Source organism: Salvelinus namaycush, chromosome 28 (genome assembly GCF_016432855.1).
Source record: "Salvelinus namaycush isolate Seneca chromosome 28, SaNama_1.0, whole genome shotgun sequence".
NCBI lineage: Eukaryota > Metazoa > Chordata > Actinopteri > Salmoniformes > Salmonidae > Salvelinus > Salvelinus namaycush.
Genome location: NC_052334.1, coordinates 39202054 through 39216695, shown reverse-complemented (window position 1 = coordinate 39216695; position 14642 = coordinate 39202054). Strand labels below are relative to the sequence as shown.

General features: G+C 45.8%; 1 protein-coding gene across 6 annotated transcripts in view; it reads right to left on the bottom strand.

Annotated features, from left to right (window-relative positions):
* Positions 1-14642, bottom strand: part of LOC120023568 (protein quaking-A-like) — a 94443-nt gene that overhangs the window by 56121 nt on the left and 23680 nt on the right. For all 6 annotated transcript variants that reach the window (XM_038967601.1, XM_038967604.1, XM_038967602.1 and 3 more), the window contains exon 2: positions 9671-9813. In XM_038967601.1, the coding sequence (XP_038823529.1) occupies positions 9671-9813 (143 nt within the window). The remainder of the gene's footprint in view (positions 1-9670; positions 9814-14642) is intronic.

Below are 14642 nucleotides of genomic sequence, written 5' to 3'. Positions count from 1 at the left end.
CCGTGGGAATCGAACCCACTACCCTGGCATTGCAAGTGCCATGCTCTACCACCTGAGGTAACCACCCTCATAAGCCACTGGAATGTATAAAATACAGAAAGCTAAGTGTGTGTGACCTATCAGAGAGGTGGTTACAGTTCCAAGACCTGCCAGGAAGTCACTAACCGCCCTTCCTTTCTAAAATAAAGCTGTTGTGTTCTAAAATGAGTCAGAGGCTGTGCCAGGAAATCCGACCATTCTAAACCAAAAAGACGCGAGTGAGCATGTGTGGGGGAGGGGGGGTCATGTTGGCCAAAGGTCACGCTACCAGCTTCATCCCCCTGTCCCCTTGAATTGTCAGAAAGGGGCACTTAAAATCTGGAGAAGGTTTGGTGGCATGCAAGGAACGTTTGGCTAAACAAGTCAGTATGTATGCAGGTGTCACGTCATCCCTTTCAACAATCAAACATGGCTGACAACTGGTAGCTATGGCCACAGGGCGGTACTATAACGAGACAACGTCCATCTAGTTAAAACACATGTTAAATATGAGCAACTCCAACAGCCAGACTGACTAACCAACCATATAAATCAGCATCCATCAATTCTGTCAATCACTGGAGAGAAACTGATTTGATTTCCAGCAGTGACTGTACAAATTGCAAATTCAGGCTATGAACCTCCATCCCGCCACCTCATCTTTTTTTTGTATCCGTTGAATGAAATGCATGCATAAGCGATCTATTTATTTTGCAAACTCAACAAGAACTCCGCTGGCTCTCTGCGGAGGCCGTTCTCAGAGCAGCCAATTCCCCTTCCTAATTTAAGGCATTAGGAGATTAGAGACACTGGGACCTTTCGTCACCAGTTTCTCTCCCTGACTTTCATTTGTTTCCTCCAGCCCCATGCGATTCAACACTCACAGCCACCACCCTCCCCTCTGCCTGGGCCCCCACTTCGAGGCCCTCCCAGGACGGGGGCTTAGTGACATTAAAAGGGGCTTTGTTTACCCCCCTTATCAGCACTCGGCAGGCGGAGGGGGCTGACCGGGGGCGCGGAGAGAAACTCCTTGCCTACGCCCCGCTCTTCGCTCTGAAGTTGTCTGGCTCCCCTGGGCCCCAAAGCAGGGAGCAGGCGGGTTACCAATTTAAGGACGTATACAATGTAAAAATATTTGCTTGCCTCAACCGCAGCTCTGGATAAGGAAGTTTAAAATTATTTTTTACTTGTTAGTGGCGATGTGCCTCACTGAGTGTATTGGGGGGGGGGGGAGCAGGGATGAGAACAAATAATTATCTTAGGCCAATTGTGTAAATTAGCGACCATTTTCATACAGTGAGATGAGTGAAACAAGAATGCCTATCTAAGGCACTGCACAGAGTTGCGACATGTTTCCCACCAAGAACTCAGACACCCTGGGTTATTGTGCCACATATCCATATTGCCCGGTTCCTTTTACCAGGGGAGATGAGTATGGTCTGTTGGAACACATTTACATTGCAGAACATGACTGCAACCTCTCCCCATGCACTGTAGACATGTCTCTCAGCAGCATGACTGGCAAACTCAGAGCAGAAGTGACCTTCAAACCACAGAGGATATCCCCCCCCTCTCCTACTAACACTCCTTGTACATAGGAGCCCTACCAAGCAGAGGTCTTGCAGTTACACAAAACACAATTTGCTGCGCATATATGGCAGCACACCACAGACAGGGCTGTATACTTTCACCTCTACTCAACCCCAACACAGTCCACTCCTCCCTGCTGTTCTGTCAACGTCTGCAACTCAGACCTTTCTTCCCTGTGCTGGATCACATCGACCTCCCTTTGCATTTCTGTCTCTTCTCCCCCCCCAAATCCCTCACTAGAATAAATCAATACTCTTACTATACATGCCGTCTCCCAGGTGACATTTGGGGTTTATCATTAATTAATCGGTGGCTGAACCATTAATACTAGCCGGCGTATCATTCAATTGATCAGATTTTCACCTTTGCTATGCTCCATGCCCACGTCCCCCATCAGACAGACAGGAGAGGGGGAGAACAAGTGATTGGAGCACGGCGCTGCCCCTGCCCATTACTAATTAACCTTCGTCAAGTAACAGTGCCTGGGCACATCTGGAGGGTTCTCGTTCTCCAACCCAGACCCAGGGCATGTCTCACACGGGACTGGTGCCACCAGGGCTAACAAATTAACCCCCTTTGCTCTACCTGGGTCATGTTCAGTAGGGCACAAAAATAGAAAACGTTCCAAAAGCAGTGAGGTACTATCTGAACTTGTCCAACAACTTTGCTTTGTTGTAGAATGTTTTGCTACCACGTGCTTTAAATGAACACAACACTGGGCAAAGGGGACTAGGATGGGATGGGTAATTGTACTGGGATAGCAGTTGGTGGTCCGAGATGAATTCCCAGAATCAGATTGTACCCTCAGTCAGGAGGATGGCTGGAGAAGCAAGCGGGAAAATGTGACCAGATACTTGACTTGTGAAATTTTCACATCAAAGCACACATTTAGCACCTAATCAGCTTGCCTTTGATACATTTGTTTGGGGGGTTTATTTGGGGTTGCAGCAGAGGAAATGGGCTGAGTTGCAAAGGGGTGGGTGGGGGGAGGAAAATGGAGGATTGGCGCCGAAGGCAAAGTTCATGGACTAATATGCAAAGAGGCAGAAAAATCTCAATAACTGTTCATCAGAGCGTCGAGTTAATCAGCATAAGTCAATCACAAACCCTCAGACGAGGCTGAGCGCACGCGCGTTGAGTCACAGAGCAGAGCATACACTGTGCAGACGATACAGCCCAATCTCCGTCAGCAAGTCAGATATTCAAATAATTTTAGTCAGTTCCTTTAATTGGGGTTATACTAAATTCACAGACTGTGCTTGCAGAGCTAAACAGGATCAGAACAAATAACAATCCTATCTGGGATGCCCCTGAATGGATTTCAAACTTACCAGAAGACAAAAACACTGACAGTCAATGGAATATTACACTGTACAAGCACAGGTATGATTTCTGTATGTAGATTGTTACAGACAGGCTGGGTGTGAATGGAGCATGTAAGAAGGCCAAGTGGGTGTGTGTGTTTGTGCGTTTGCTCACGAGTATGTGTGTAGGCCAAGGGTAAGTGAATGAGTGTGCTTGCTGATCGCCTTCCCGACAGCAGTCGCTGTGGTGGTTGGGATGCGGAGTGACTCCTGCGTCATGTTTAATCCACCCGCCACAGGTCTATTACTGATGTTTGATCCCTCATGAAGAACCTGCTTGTTTTACACTTCATTCTCACTAGTCTACACCACAGGGAAAATACACACACAGATCTGGATCCACATTCATCACAACATCTTTTGACTCCCCCTCTTTTCATCAGTCCTTCTCTGATCAACAAACACTAATCCACTCCAACCAGACTTAAATCATGTTTGGGCTGTGACAGATCATAGGCTTTAGGTAGAGTACAGAAATCCTCAATCATCTCCATCCTCATCAGAAAAATGTAACATTTTTAAAAATGTATTATAAAAAAAAACGAACAATTCAAATGAGTCCCTACCAGCCCATCTCCAGTTCCATTAGTGTGGTGTGTGGCCATGTCTAATGACATGTTTCCCACGGGGCCCCGCTTAATTACTTTCTGTGGAGGGACCCGGCCCAGGGTCAGTGCACTAGACCGCCTACAACACGCTCCCTTCTCAGTTCTTTCCCTCTGATGAAATTACCTTTTCACACACTGTGGCTAACACTCAAGTAAACTTCTAAGTGAAAAGGACGCCGTCAGACCCTAATACTACAGCTAATAGACATTATGCATTTCATGAACAAAAAAAATACCCAAGATTCAAAAATGGGGGTGAGCGTAATGGTACAATCCCACTAGCCCCTGCTGGGTTGTGAAGACCTGCTGGTTGTAGAGAAGACAATGGAGCCGAAATGGCAGTGGGACCTTGACTGATCATTATGGCTGACGGGACACCAGAAGGATGCGTTGTTTCCTAACGCATTTCCTGTCTCCCTTGTCACTCTGGGTAAAAGGACGCCTACTTGTCACAGCGCTCACCCAATGACACAGGGGTGGGTATTGCTGCAGGCTTCTTGCCCACCTGCCAAAAGAATGTGTCCACAGTGGCCTCTAATGTCCCTAGCAGCGGCGATCGCTGAGGTAAAATCAGCTCTGCACACAGAAATTAACTAGATACGACACTGGCACTCTATTTTGCATTATTTCACTCAGGCTCACTCAGAGCCTTTCCCTCCAGCCCACAGAATGATTTATGCTGAACGGGAGCGGTTTTCTATTGAGGCAGATCAATTGTGACACGTTTATAAAAAATAAATAAAACATTTTAGACTATTTTTCACGACGCTGTCGCTTAGTGTAAAGTCATTGTTGTTACAGGGAGGGGGGGGGAGGTGTCATCTCCACAAATAGGTTAGGAAAATCAAAACAGACCCTAACCACCAGCAACGCTAAGTGTTTCATTTTTTCATATGTAATCTTACATTTGGTGGCAGCGGTCTAAATTCTTCAATGACTTCCAAAAATGGGGGATAATAAAAAATCCTACCAAAAATATACATAAACTGACTAACACGAAAGTGACAAAATAATCTGAGGAAATGGGGAGTAAATAAACACCTTCCACTTTCTAAACGGGTTAATAAGAGCCCACAGCGATTGCTTTTTTTAAAGCACCGATTTATCAACAAAACACTGGGAAGTCATTTGAGACGCTCAATTGGAGTCATTTTGCGTCAAATCCCCAGTAAGAACCTGCAAATTAAGACTGGGAGAGGGGGTTCAAACAGCTGTTACCGTGCCAACAGGTTCCGTTGCAGCCGCGGCGACTGAGGCCTAACAATTATTTTTAAACCCACAACAGCCGTGGTAGACTACAGTAAAGTTAGGGACAGTCACGCCAGACAGCACATTCTAGTGGGGGAGGGGACGAGATGAGGCTTATTTGAATGAAGAATAATAAAAAACAGACCTCAAACATCCTAGAATTAAGTTGGCGGCACAGAAGACCATTATTGAATCTGAAGACGGCACAATGGACTAACAATCTGTCAACTAATGTTGGATGGAATCTAACCTAGTCATTTAATTTTATGCAAAGCCAAAGCATGCTTAGGCAACACACAGCCAGAGGATCTATAGGCGGCCAACTGCTCCTTAAAAAAAGAACCCTTTCCAGTTTGACCTGTTTTCCAGACCAGTTGCTCAACAGCCTACGTCCAACAGGGTGTCCCATTTCATAAACTCAGCAGGCAGCCTCAAGCAGGTGGGGGCTAGGCTTACCTCAGCCTAGAAAGACACCCACAATCCCTTACTCTACACACAACCCATTGGGGATCTTCAGGGGTGTGGAAGGGAGACAAAAATGGGGTGAGTAAAGGAACAAGGGAGTGAAGTGACTCCATTTGGAGGTCAGAGGAAGGAATGAGGGTGAGGGTTTCTGCAGCCCATCCCAGGCTGCAAGGGGGCTAAACTGAATTTGATGGACCATCACTCCCCTCCTCCTGACCTGCAGTCGCCTCCGTGAGTGATGGGATGCCAGGCTTCGAAGGTGCAGTGCTGATGACATCAGCAAACATCTGTGTGTGCAAACACACATACTCTAGAGCGCACACCTCAGCGTGCACATTCCATGCAAAGGGAATTATAACACGGTCGTCTTCGCAGGACAAGTTATTTCGGTGAAATTGACATGCTGCACTGCAGCAAGGGACCAAGACAATCTAATTACTTGGTATTGGGGCTGGAGTGTACGAGGAAGAAAATGGCTGAGAGAAAGATGTAACGAGACAGATGAAGGGAGAGCGTGCATGAGGGAAGTGGCAGAAAGAAGGGATGGAAAGGGGAGGGGAAGGAGTGGCAGAGGACAAAAAAGGGACAGAAGTGGAAACTGGGGAAGGATATGAAAATGTGGAAAGGGAAAAAATGGGGGGGGGGGGGAGATAAGGAAAGAGAAGATTGAGGAGATGTAAGGATTATAAAGATAAATCTTCAGCGGCAGCTGTGTCATGCCAAGAGCTCAATATGTGGACTTGGAAAGCAGAACCATTGTCTTGGGAGCTCAGCGCACTCTACGTCACAAGTGGCACCCTATTCCCTCTACAGTGCACTACTTTTAACTAGAGCCTGATGGGCTCTGGTCAAAAGTAGTGCACTATAAAGGGAATGGGTTGCCATTTGAGACGCAGAAGAGTATGTATCCTGCGGGGAAGAATCTGGCAAATCACTCAAAGGTGAGGAAGAAAATTCCCCTCAGCTAATAATCATTACAGTAACCTGAGAACAGCGAAGGTCTGTTTATATTATTCTGCACCTCAGAACAGCAAAGAAACAGCGGGGATGTCTGAATGCAGACCGATTGTTTAGACAGGAGTGGGATAGCTCGTCAGACCTAGGAGAAAGTAGGCCCCCTTTTTCTAGGCCCTCGCGTCACAGAAGGCAACCCAGCTTGCCCCTCTTCTGTTTAGCTGCTAAGCTAACAGAGACTAACATATCCACCCTTTCTCTATGAAAAGAATAGCATTGGCAAAACAATGAATATCTACTGACTGGGAAAACTGCGGTGGTGGTCATAAAAAAAAATAGCTGGCTACACTCTTTAGGCTTCAGGATATTTGAATATTTCTGCTTTCGTTTGACGTCAGCAAGTGACTAAGGCCATGTGCTGTTCTGTTTACTACCATCGGTTTAGTTTTCCCCAAAAACACTCGCACAGAGACAGAGGGATGATGAGAACGAGCGGTCGAGCAGTGCTCCTCAGACCACACGGTGACTCACCCTATACACAAGGGGGAACTCAAATTAATTTAGCCCTGGCATTGCCGTGCTCTGAGTAAGCGCAACTATGGCACGCCGAGGAAAACAGGGGGGAGGGGTACATTGCTGTGTCCGCGTGTGTTTGAGGCATGTCCCACCATTCGACGGTCTAGGTACCAAAGGCAGCGCTGCCACTCAGTCTCCCCACGTCAGCTTGCGTAGGGGTTATAGGCCGTGCACCAATACCTATAGCGCTGTGACAACCCATGGGTACGCCATGTATGTAGGTACCGGTTAAACCTAAGGTGAACATACACCTTAGATGCACAAATTCTGACATTTAATCCTAGTAAATATTCCCCATCTAAGGTCAGTTAGGATCACCACTTTATTTTAAGAATGTGAAATGTCAATAATAGTAAAGAGAATGATTTCAGCTTTTATTTCTTTCATCACTCAATGAGTATTTGGTAGCATTGCCTTTAAATTGTTTAACTTGGGTCAAACGTTTTGGGTAGCCTTCCACAATAAGTTGGGTGAATTTTGGCCCATTCCTCTTGACAGAGCTGGTGTAACTGAGTCAGGTTTGTAGGCCTCCTTGTTCGCACACGCTTTTTCAGTTCTGCCCACAACTTTTCTATAGGATTGAGGTCAAAGCTTTGTGATGGCCACTCCAATACCTTGACTTTGTTGTCCTTAAGCCATTTTGTCACATCTTTGGAAGTATGCTTGGGGTCATTGTCCATTTGGAAGACCCATTTGCGACCAAGCTTTAACTTCCTGACTGATGTCTTGAGATGTTGCTTCAATATAGCCACATCATTTTCCTGCCTCATGATGCCATCTATTTTGTGAAGTGCACCAGACCCTCCTGCAGCAAAGCACCCCCACAACATGATGCTGCCACCCACATGCTTCACGGTTGGGATGGTGTTCTTTGGCTTGCAAGCCTCCCCCTTTTTCCTCCAAACATAACGATGCTCATTATGGCCAAACAGTTCTATTTTTGTTTCATCAGACCAGAGGACATTTCTCCAAAAGTACAATCTTTGTCCCCATGTGCAGTTGCAAACCGTAGTCTGGCTTTTTTTAATGGCGATTTTGGAGCAGTGGCTTCTTCCTTGCTGAGCGGCCTTTCAGGTTATGTCGATATAGGACTCGTTTTACTGTGGATATAGATACTTCTTTACCCGTTTCCTCCAGCATCTTCACAAGGTCCTTTGCTGTTGTTCTGGGATTGATTTGCTCTTTTCGCACCAAAGTACGTTAATCTCTAGGAGACAGAACGCATCTCCTTCCTGAGCGGTATGACGGCTGCATGGTCCCTTGGTGTTTATACTTGCATACTATTGTTTGTACAGATGAACGTGGTACCTTCAGGCGTATGGAAATTGCTCCCAAGGTCTTGGCTGATTTCTTTTGATTTTTCCATGATGTCAAGCAAAGAGGCACTGAGTTTGAAGGTAGGCCTTGAAATACATCCACCAGGTACATCTCCAATTGACTCAAATGATGTCAATTACCCCATCAGAAGCTTCTAAAGCCATGACATTTTCTGAATTTCCAAGCCGTTTAAAGGCACAGTCAAGTTAATGTATGTAAACTTCTGGCCCACTGGAATTGTGATCCAGTAAATTAAAATTATCTGTCTAAAGAATTGTTGGACAAGTTACTTGCTTCATGCACAAAGTAGATGTTAACTAGTTTTGGCAAGTCGGTTAGGAGAAGACATTTGTGGACTGGTTGAAAAACAAGTTAATGACTCCAACCTAAGTGTGTATGTAAACGTCTGACTTTAACTGTATATCTGGTGAAAGTCTGGATAATGGCAAGACAGTATGTCACGGCGTCAGTTTTTCCTAAAGGAGGCCATTCGATTTAGGAGGATCGACTGATGGCTTTGGGAATCGTATTTAGGGCTGGTATAGGGCCTGGATATTAGGCTGAGCCAGAGAGGTATGTATGGCCTGGTGGGACTAGCAGGAAGACTGGGTTGGAACAGGTTGGGGTGCGGGAAGAGTGGGTCCCTTTATCAGCTCTGTCAGGGGGAAAATGCATTTCACGCCTGGGTGGACCTCTCCGCTGCCTGTCCCTCCAAATCCGTGCGACTGGGGGAGGGGAGAGAAATGTTGCTCTTAGAGACGTGAAACGGGCATCCTTCTGTGCCACCCAGTACGATTAGTACCGGGCACAGGTGGATGGTGGCTGACCGGGGAAAGGTACGCACGCCGCCCACACCTCATGTCCCCACTTGTCAAACTCCTCAGTCAGTGTGCACATAAGCACACATCTCCGACATCTTCACCATGGCCCTCAACCCCCCCCATGACGTCTGCAGCTAGAGTAACAGTGCCAGTCTGCTCCTATCCAGACCTGTCTTTGTAGTGCCCTCTATCCAGCTATAACCATCCTCACCACCCCGTCCAAGTCTCAATGCTGGACGCTGCCAGGGGCTATTCAGGGCTCGAGTGGTAAGCCGTCAATTTGCAACTTCCCGTGTATTTTTAGAATGGTAGTCTAACATCACCCCCCCTCCTGTTCCACTCCTCTCCTTTCTCTGCCCATTTGGGTAACTAACTCGTAAACAGCCAGGAGTGTGGTTTTCCTTTTGGAGGCAGCTCATTTAGCCTTGCGGCTGCAGAGTAGAATTTCTCTTTAATGATACCGCAACATCAAACAGTCTACTAGTGGAGCGAAAATGTGGCATTCGAGTAGTTCAACGCTATGAGGTAAAGTAGCATTCAATGGTATTCTGTGTACCAACGAAGGATAGTAGGGAGAAAATAGGGACAGAAGACTCCTTTGTCCTTCGGTTTAGTCACTGATGGGGCTAAATCCAAAATTGCACGTGTACAAGTAGCCTGTGTGATCATGTAGTGTTTAAGTGTGCATGCAGATAGTGTCATCACTTACGTCGGGGTAGTCTTTTACAGGCACAAAGAGCTTCTCCTGCAGGTGAATGATAGGTCCCATGGCCTCAGGTAAATCCAGAGGGTGTTTCTCTACCAGGCCGTTCGCGGTGTCATTGTACATTTCTTTCCTCACTCTGTTGATCTCTGAAAGACAAAAGCAAGACGCAGTTTGAGGATTGTACGCAGAACAAAACTAAAGCTATGGAAAATAGTCAAGACAATACTACACGAGTCGGTCCAAAGCGGAGTGAAATGGGAAAGGTACCATCAGAACTCGTTTATTTTACACTGCACAACATTTGGAAATGTTTCAGTGTACACTATTGAGTACGACCCATTGCTGTGTGTGTTCGATCAAACCATTGAGGATTTGTTAGATGAGGTCTAGGGAGTTGTGGCGTGTGAGGGGTTAAAGCGAGCGCAGACAGCATGTCTGGTGGTACGTCTAGTGAAATAGTGCGTTTAAGGGGGCAGCAGCAGAGAACGGGGAATAGGAGCGAGCCAATCGTTCAAGGGGAGATGTGCCTTCAGTTTAGATCAGCCTGTCCGGTAAAACAAATGGACCAAAGGCAGGGAACAACCCACAGCGAGACAATTCCAGTCACACACACACTATTAATGCCTACATAGTGCAAATACAGCCTCAGAAATACTAGAACCCCATATACACCAAGTCACACACACAGCTGAGACATGCAGTCAGTGTCTCCCCAGGGGGGTGTTGAGACATGGGATTCATTTATGATGTTCAGTTGGGCCAGATGAGGAAGGACAGGGCTGCACGGTGTTCTGTAGCTTAACTACAGGATGGACAACCATTGGTCACGCTGCATCCCACATCCCTGGCCACACGGCCCCTTTAACCATGACAATGTATTCCGCAACCACCAGTTGATGTTCACAAACCATCCCTCAACCAAAATGCCTGTTATGTTCGAGCCTGGTCCTGACAAATTAGCTAGGCCCCATGTCCTATTTCAGATTTAGGCGCCCACCCCCCCATTGTGGACCACACTGCATTTCAGTAAATGTTTAGCTTTCACAGCATTCCTAATTCAATTGAGGTAAAATCCCAACGCACACCTTTGTAGGAAGTTTAGCCAAACTGGATCGGAGAGAGTTCATTTTAGACTAATGGAGGTGGGGGGGGGGAGACGTGACCCCAATGGGAAATCACAACAACTACCGAGGCAGAGGAAACAGAGGCCATCTGAGGGGGAGTGGTAGAAAGAAACCTCAATTAAAACATCCGCATCATAGACATCAATACTAGATCCCGAATGACAGGGGAGGGAAATCACCTCCACAGCCAAAGGAACCCTGAATGCTAACACCAAATGCCATAGTCCCTCAACTGCTGTAGCACCACGCAGAGCAGCATGGCTTGTGAAGAGAGGGTGTTATAAAAACACGTAGAGGACCTGAAGACCAAAAAAAACAAGTGGCTGTTGAAAGGGATTTCCTGACCATAGAAAAAGGAACATCTGGCAAGCAGCTCAGGAGAATCTCACAGATCCATACCTTCAAGGGTTACAGAGCAGACCACTGAGATGACATAAGTCCTCCCCATTAGGGTGACATGACAAATCTATTCAGCTGTCGATCTATGAATTAATAGTGGGATGGGGAGTGCAGACAATACCGCTAAGTAGCTAGGTCCTTCCCTGGATAAAGGACTGAAAGCTTAGGCCAGACCAATTAATAGTTAAAAGTTGACATTTTGGGGGGGGGGGCAGGACTTAGTTGAACCATGCAATTCTCACAGATCTGTTTGAGTAGAGAAGGGTGTAGTATGTGGGACGGACAGGAATTTGTCCAATAAGAAAAGGTGAACTTTTGTTTTCCGTTGTAAAAACGTTTGGCTACGGTGTGACCTAATGAATTTGGTCCAGCTGGGACCATGGGGATGACCTTGGTGGGCTATTGCAGCCGTATGGTCACAGGACTCAGTGGTGATGAGATGCTAAAAGGTAAGCTGTGGAGAGGTGGTTCATTCTGCCTAGAGCATAGGTTGTGTGTGTACTCAAGCATCCCAGAGTGGGATTCGTAGGAGGGCCAGGCACCGGGGTTCATCAGGTTTGAAAGGCTTAGAAATTGGCAACCCAGCCAACAACTTGTAACGTTCCTCCCTCTAGACTGACAAGCACGGCCTCTTTACAAAAGCCCCCCCCCCCCCCGGCCTAATTTTATTTCCTCCTGCTAAAATGTCACATTAACATAGAGGCCGGGCAATCAGCCTGAGGAGCACAACACTTGACAACATCTCATTTCACCGGCATCGAAATCCTCGCACCAAGTCTTTTCCCAAACGTTGGGCTAACCTAAGAATGACCCCGCCTGGGCACTTGCGAAGAAATAATTTGTGTTTGTCCACCCTGGCGACGTGTGGCTAGTCAAAAAGGTAGAGACTAAGGATCATTCAATCCAAAATGGAGAAACAGCTGGATAACTTGGGCAGTAACAGAGGAGAACTGACAGCAATTCAGCTGATGCAACTTTACCCAATGATGTTTGAAGCACATACACACAGCCATCTGAAACTACTTTGATGTTAGCATAGAAGGTCTAGGAGACTAAGGATGAGTGGAGAGGAAAAGGTATGGCAGTCCATGTATCACCTCTGTGTGTGCGTGCGTAAGGTTAAATGAGGTAGTAATAGATCCCCCTCGCCTCCCTTCACCCCCACCCACTCAGCTTAGTTTGTAGTGTTTCAAAGTGCCAGAGTCAGCATTCGGTCTGCTGCACACACCGAATCGCCAGGTCTGCCTATTGCATAACACAGAGTTGAACTCTGCTCTTGACTCCTGATATGACTAAAAAATATAAACTTGACCTTGAGTGGCAGGAGGAGTCAAAGTGAGAGTGAGATGGATAGAGATCACCTGCACTGTGCTGAAAGACTGTGCTGAAAGACAGAACAGACACACAGCATTTGACTTGACACTTCACCGCTTCCAAACCACCATTGACTCAGAGCAGTCTCATCTCTTTCCTACCTTCTAGTTCCTGCACTTATGTAACTAGGCAAATCAGTTAACTTTTGATATAGGGGGCAGCATTTTCACTTGGATGAATTGCGTGCCCATAGTGAACTGCCTCCTACTCTGTCCCAGATGCTAATATATGCATATTATTATTACTATTGGATAGAAAACACACTGAAGTTTCTAAAACGGTTTGAATGATGTCTGAGTATAACAGAAATCATATGGCAGGCAAAAACCTGAGAAAAAATCCAAACAGGAAGTGAGAATTCTGAGACTGGTCAATGTTAAAGTCAACACCTATTCAATTCCCTGTAATATATGGATCTGTTTGCACTTCCTTCAACTTCCACTAGATGTCAGTCTGTAGAACACTGAATGAAGCCTATACTGTGATGTGGGACTGGATGGGAGGTGGTTGAGTCAGTGGTCTGGCAGATTGACAGTTCTTGGTCACCCGCATTCCTCATGATATCGCCATGCGTTCCATTACTTATATAGACTAAAAAGAATTATTCGGTTGGAACCTTATTGGATATGATAACAACATCCTGAAGATTGATTTTCTACTAAGTTTGACCAGTTAATTCGACTTGTAATATAACTTAAGTTTGTCCGACGTTTGCCTGCATCTGCGCGAGCGTTTGGACACGTGTACTACACATGCTAGCAAAAGTAGCTAATTGGACACAATGGACATTATCGAACAAAACAACGATTTATTGTGGAACTAGGATTCCTGGCAGTGCATTCTGATGAATATAATCAAAGGGAATAGTTATGATGTAATTTCGTATTTCTGTTGACTCCAACATGGCGGAGAAATGTTATTAAATCGGAGCGCCGTCTCAGATTATTGCATGGTGTGCTTTTTACGTAAAGTTTTTTTGAAATCTGACACAGCGGTTGCATTAAGAACAAGTGTATCTTTAATTCTGTGTAAAACATGTATCTTTCAAAGTTTATGAGTATCTGTTATTTGACGTGGCTCTGCAATTACTCCGGATATTTGAGGCATTTCTGAACATGGCGACAATGTAAACCGAGATTTGTGGATATAAATATGCACATTATCGAACAAAACATACATTTATTGTGTAACATGATGTCCTGAGTGTCATCTGATGAAGCTCATCAAAGGTTAGTGATTCATTTTCATCTCTATTTCTGCTTTTTGTGACTATCTTTTGCTGGGAAAATGACTGTTTTTGTGGCTATGTACTGAGCTAACATAATTGTCTTGTGTGCTTTCCCCGTAAATCCTTTTTGAAATCAGACATGTTGGCTGGATTCACAACATGTGTAGCTTTAATTTGGTGTCTTTCATGTGTGATTTCATGAAAGATTGATTTCTATAGTAATATTTGAATTTGGCCCGCTACATTTTTTCTGTGTTTTGGCCAAGTGGGACGCTACCGTCCCACCTATCCCAGAGAAGTTAAGAAATTCTTATTTACAATGACTGCCTACCCGGCCAACAGTGTACCGCCCTATGGGACTCCCAATCACAGCCGGATGTGATGCAGCCTGGATTCGAACCAGGGACTGCAGTGACGCATGCCTCTTAGCCCATTCGGTGCCAAGAAAATGTCAGTCTATAGTCTTAACACAATAAAAAAAATGGATTTCTACTGTTATAGGGGAGGAAAACAGTTTGAGAACAAGGCCTAAACGCAGTGAAAGCAGCAGTTCAACAGCATTATGATAGGGCTATTGAGAGCACACAGACAACTAGACTTGGGCGGTATCCAGATAGTCATAACGACTTTGGCCTATTCGGTAATACCAGCACTGAACACAAGGGGCACTGTTTCAAAACCCCACTGATTCTCTGTAATACAAAGGTTTTCAAACATGTACAATTCCATAGAGAATGCTAACGAGCGCATTGTGAACATCTTGTACAGTTGGACCTAAACTATAGAAGGGAAAAAAACACTAAGTTTGCTGCATGCACAAAACAAATAGTCAGCAAGGCTCTTGAGCCAG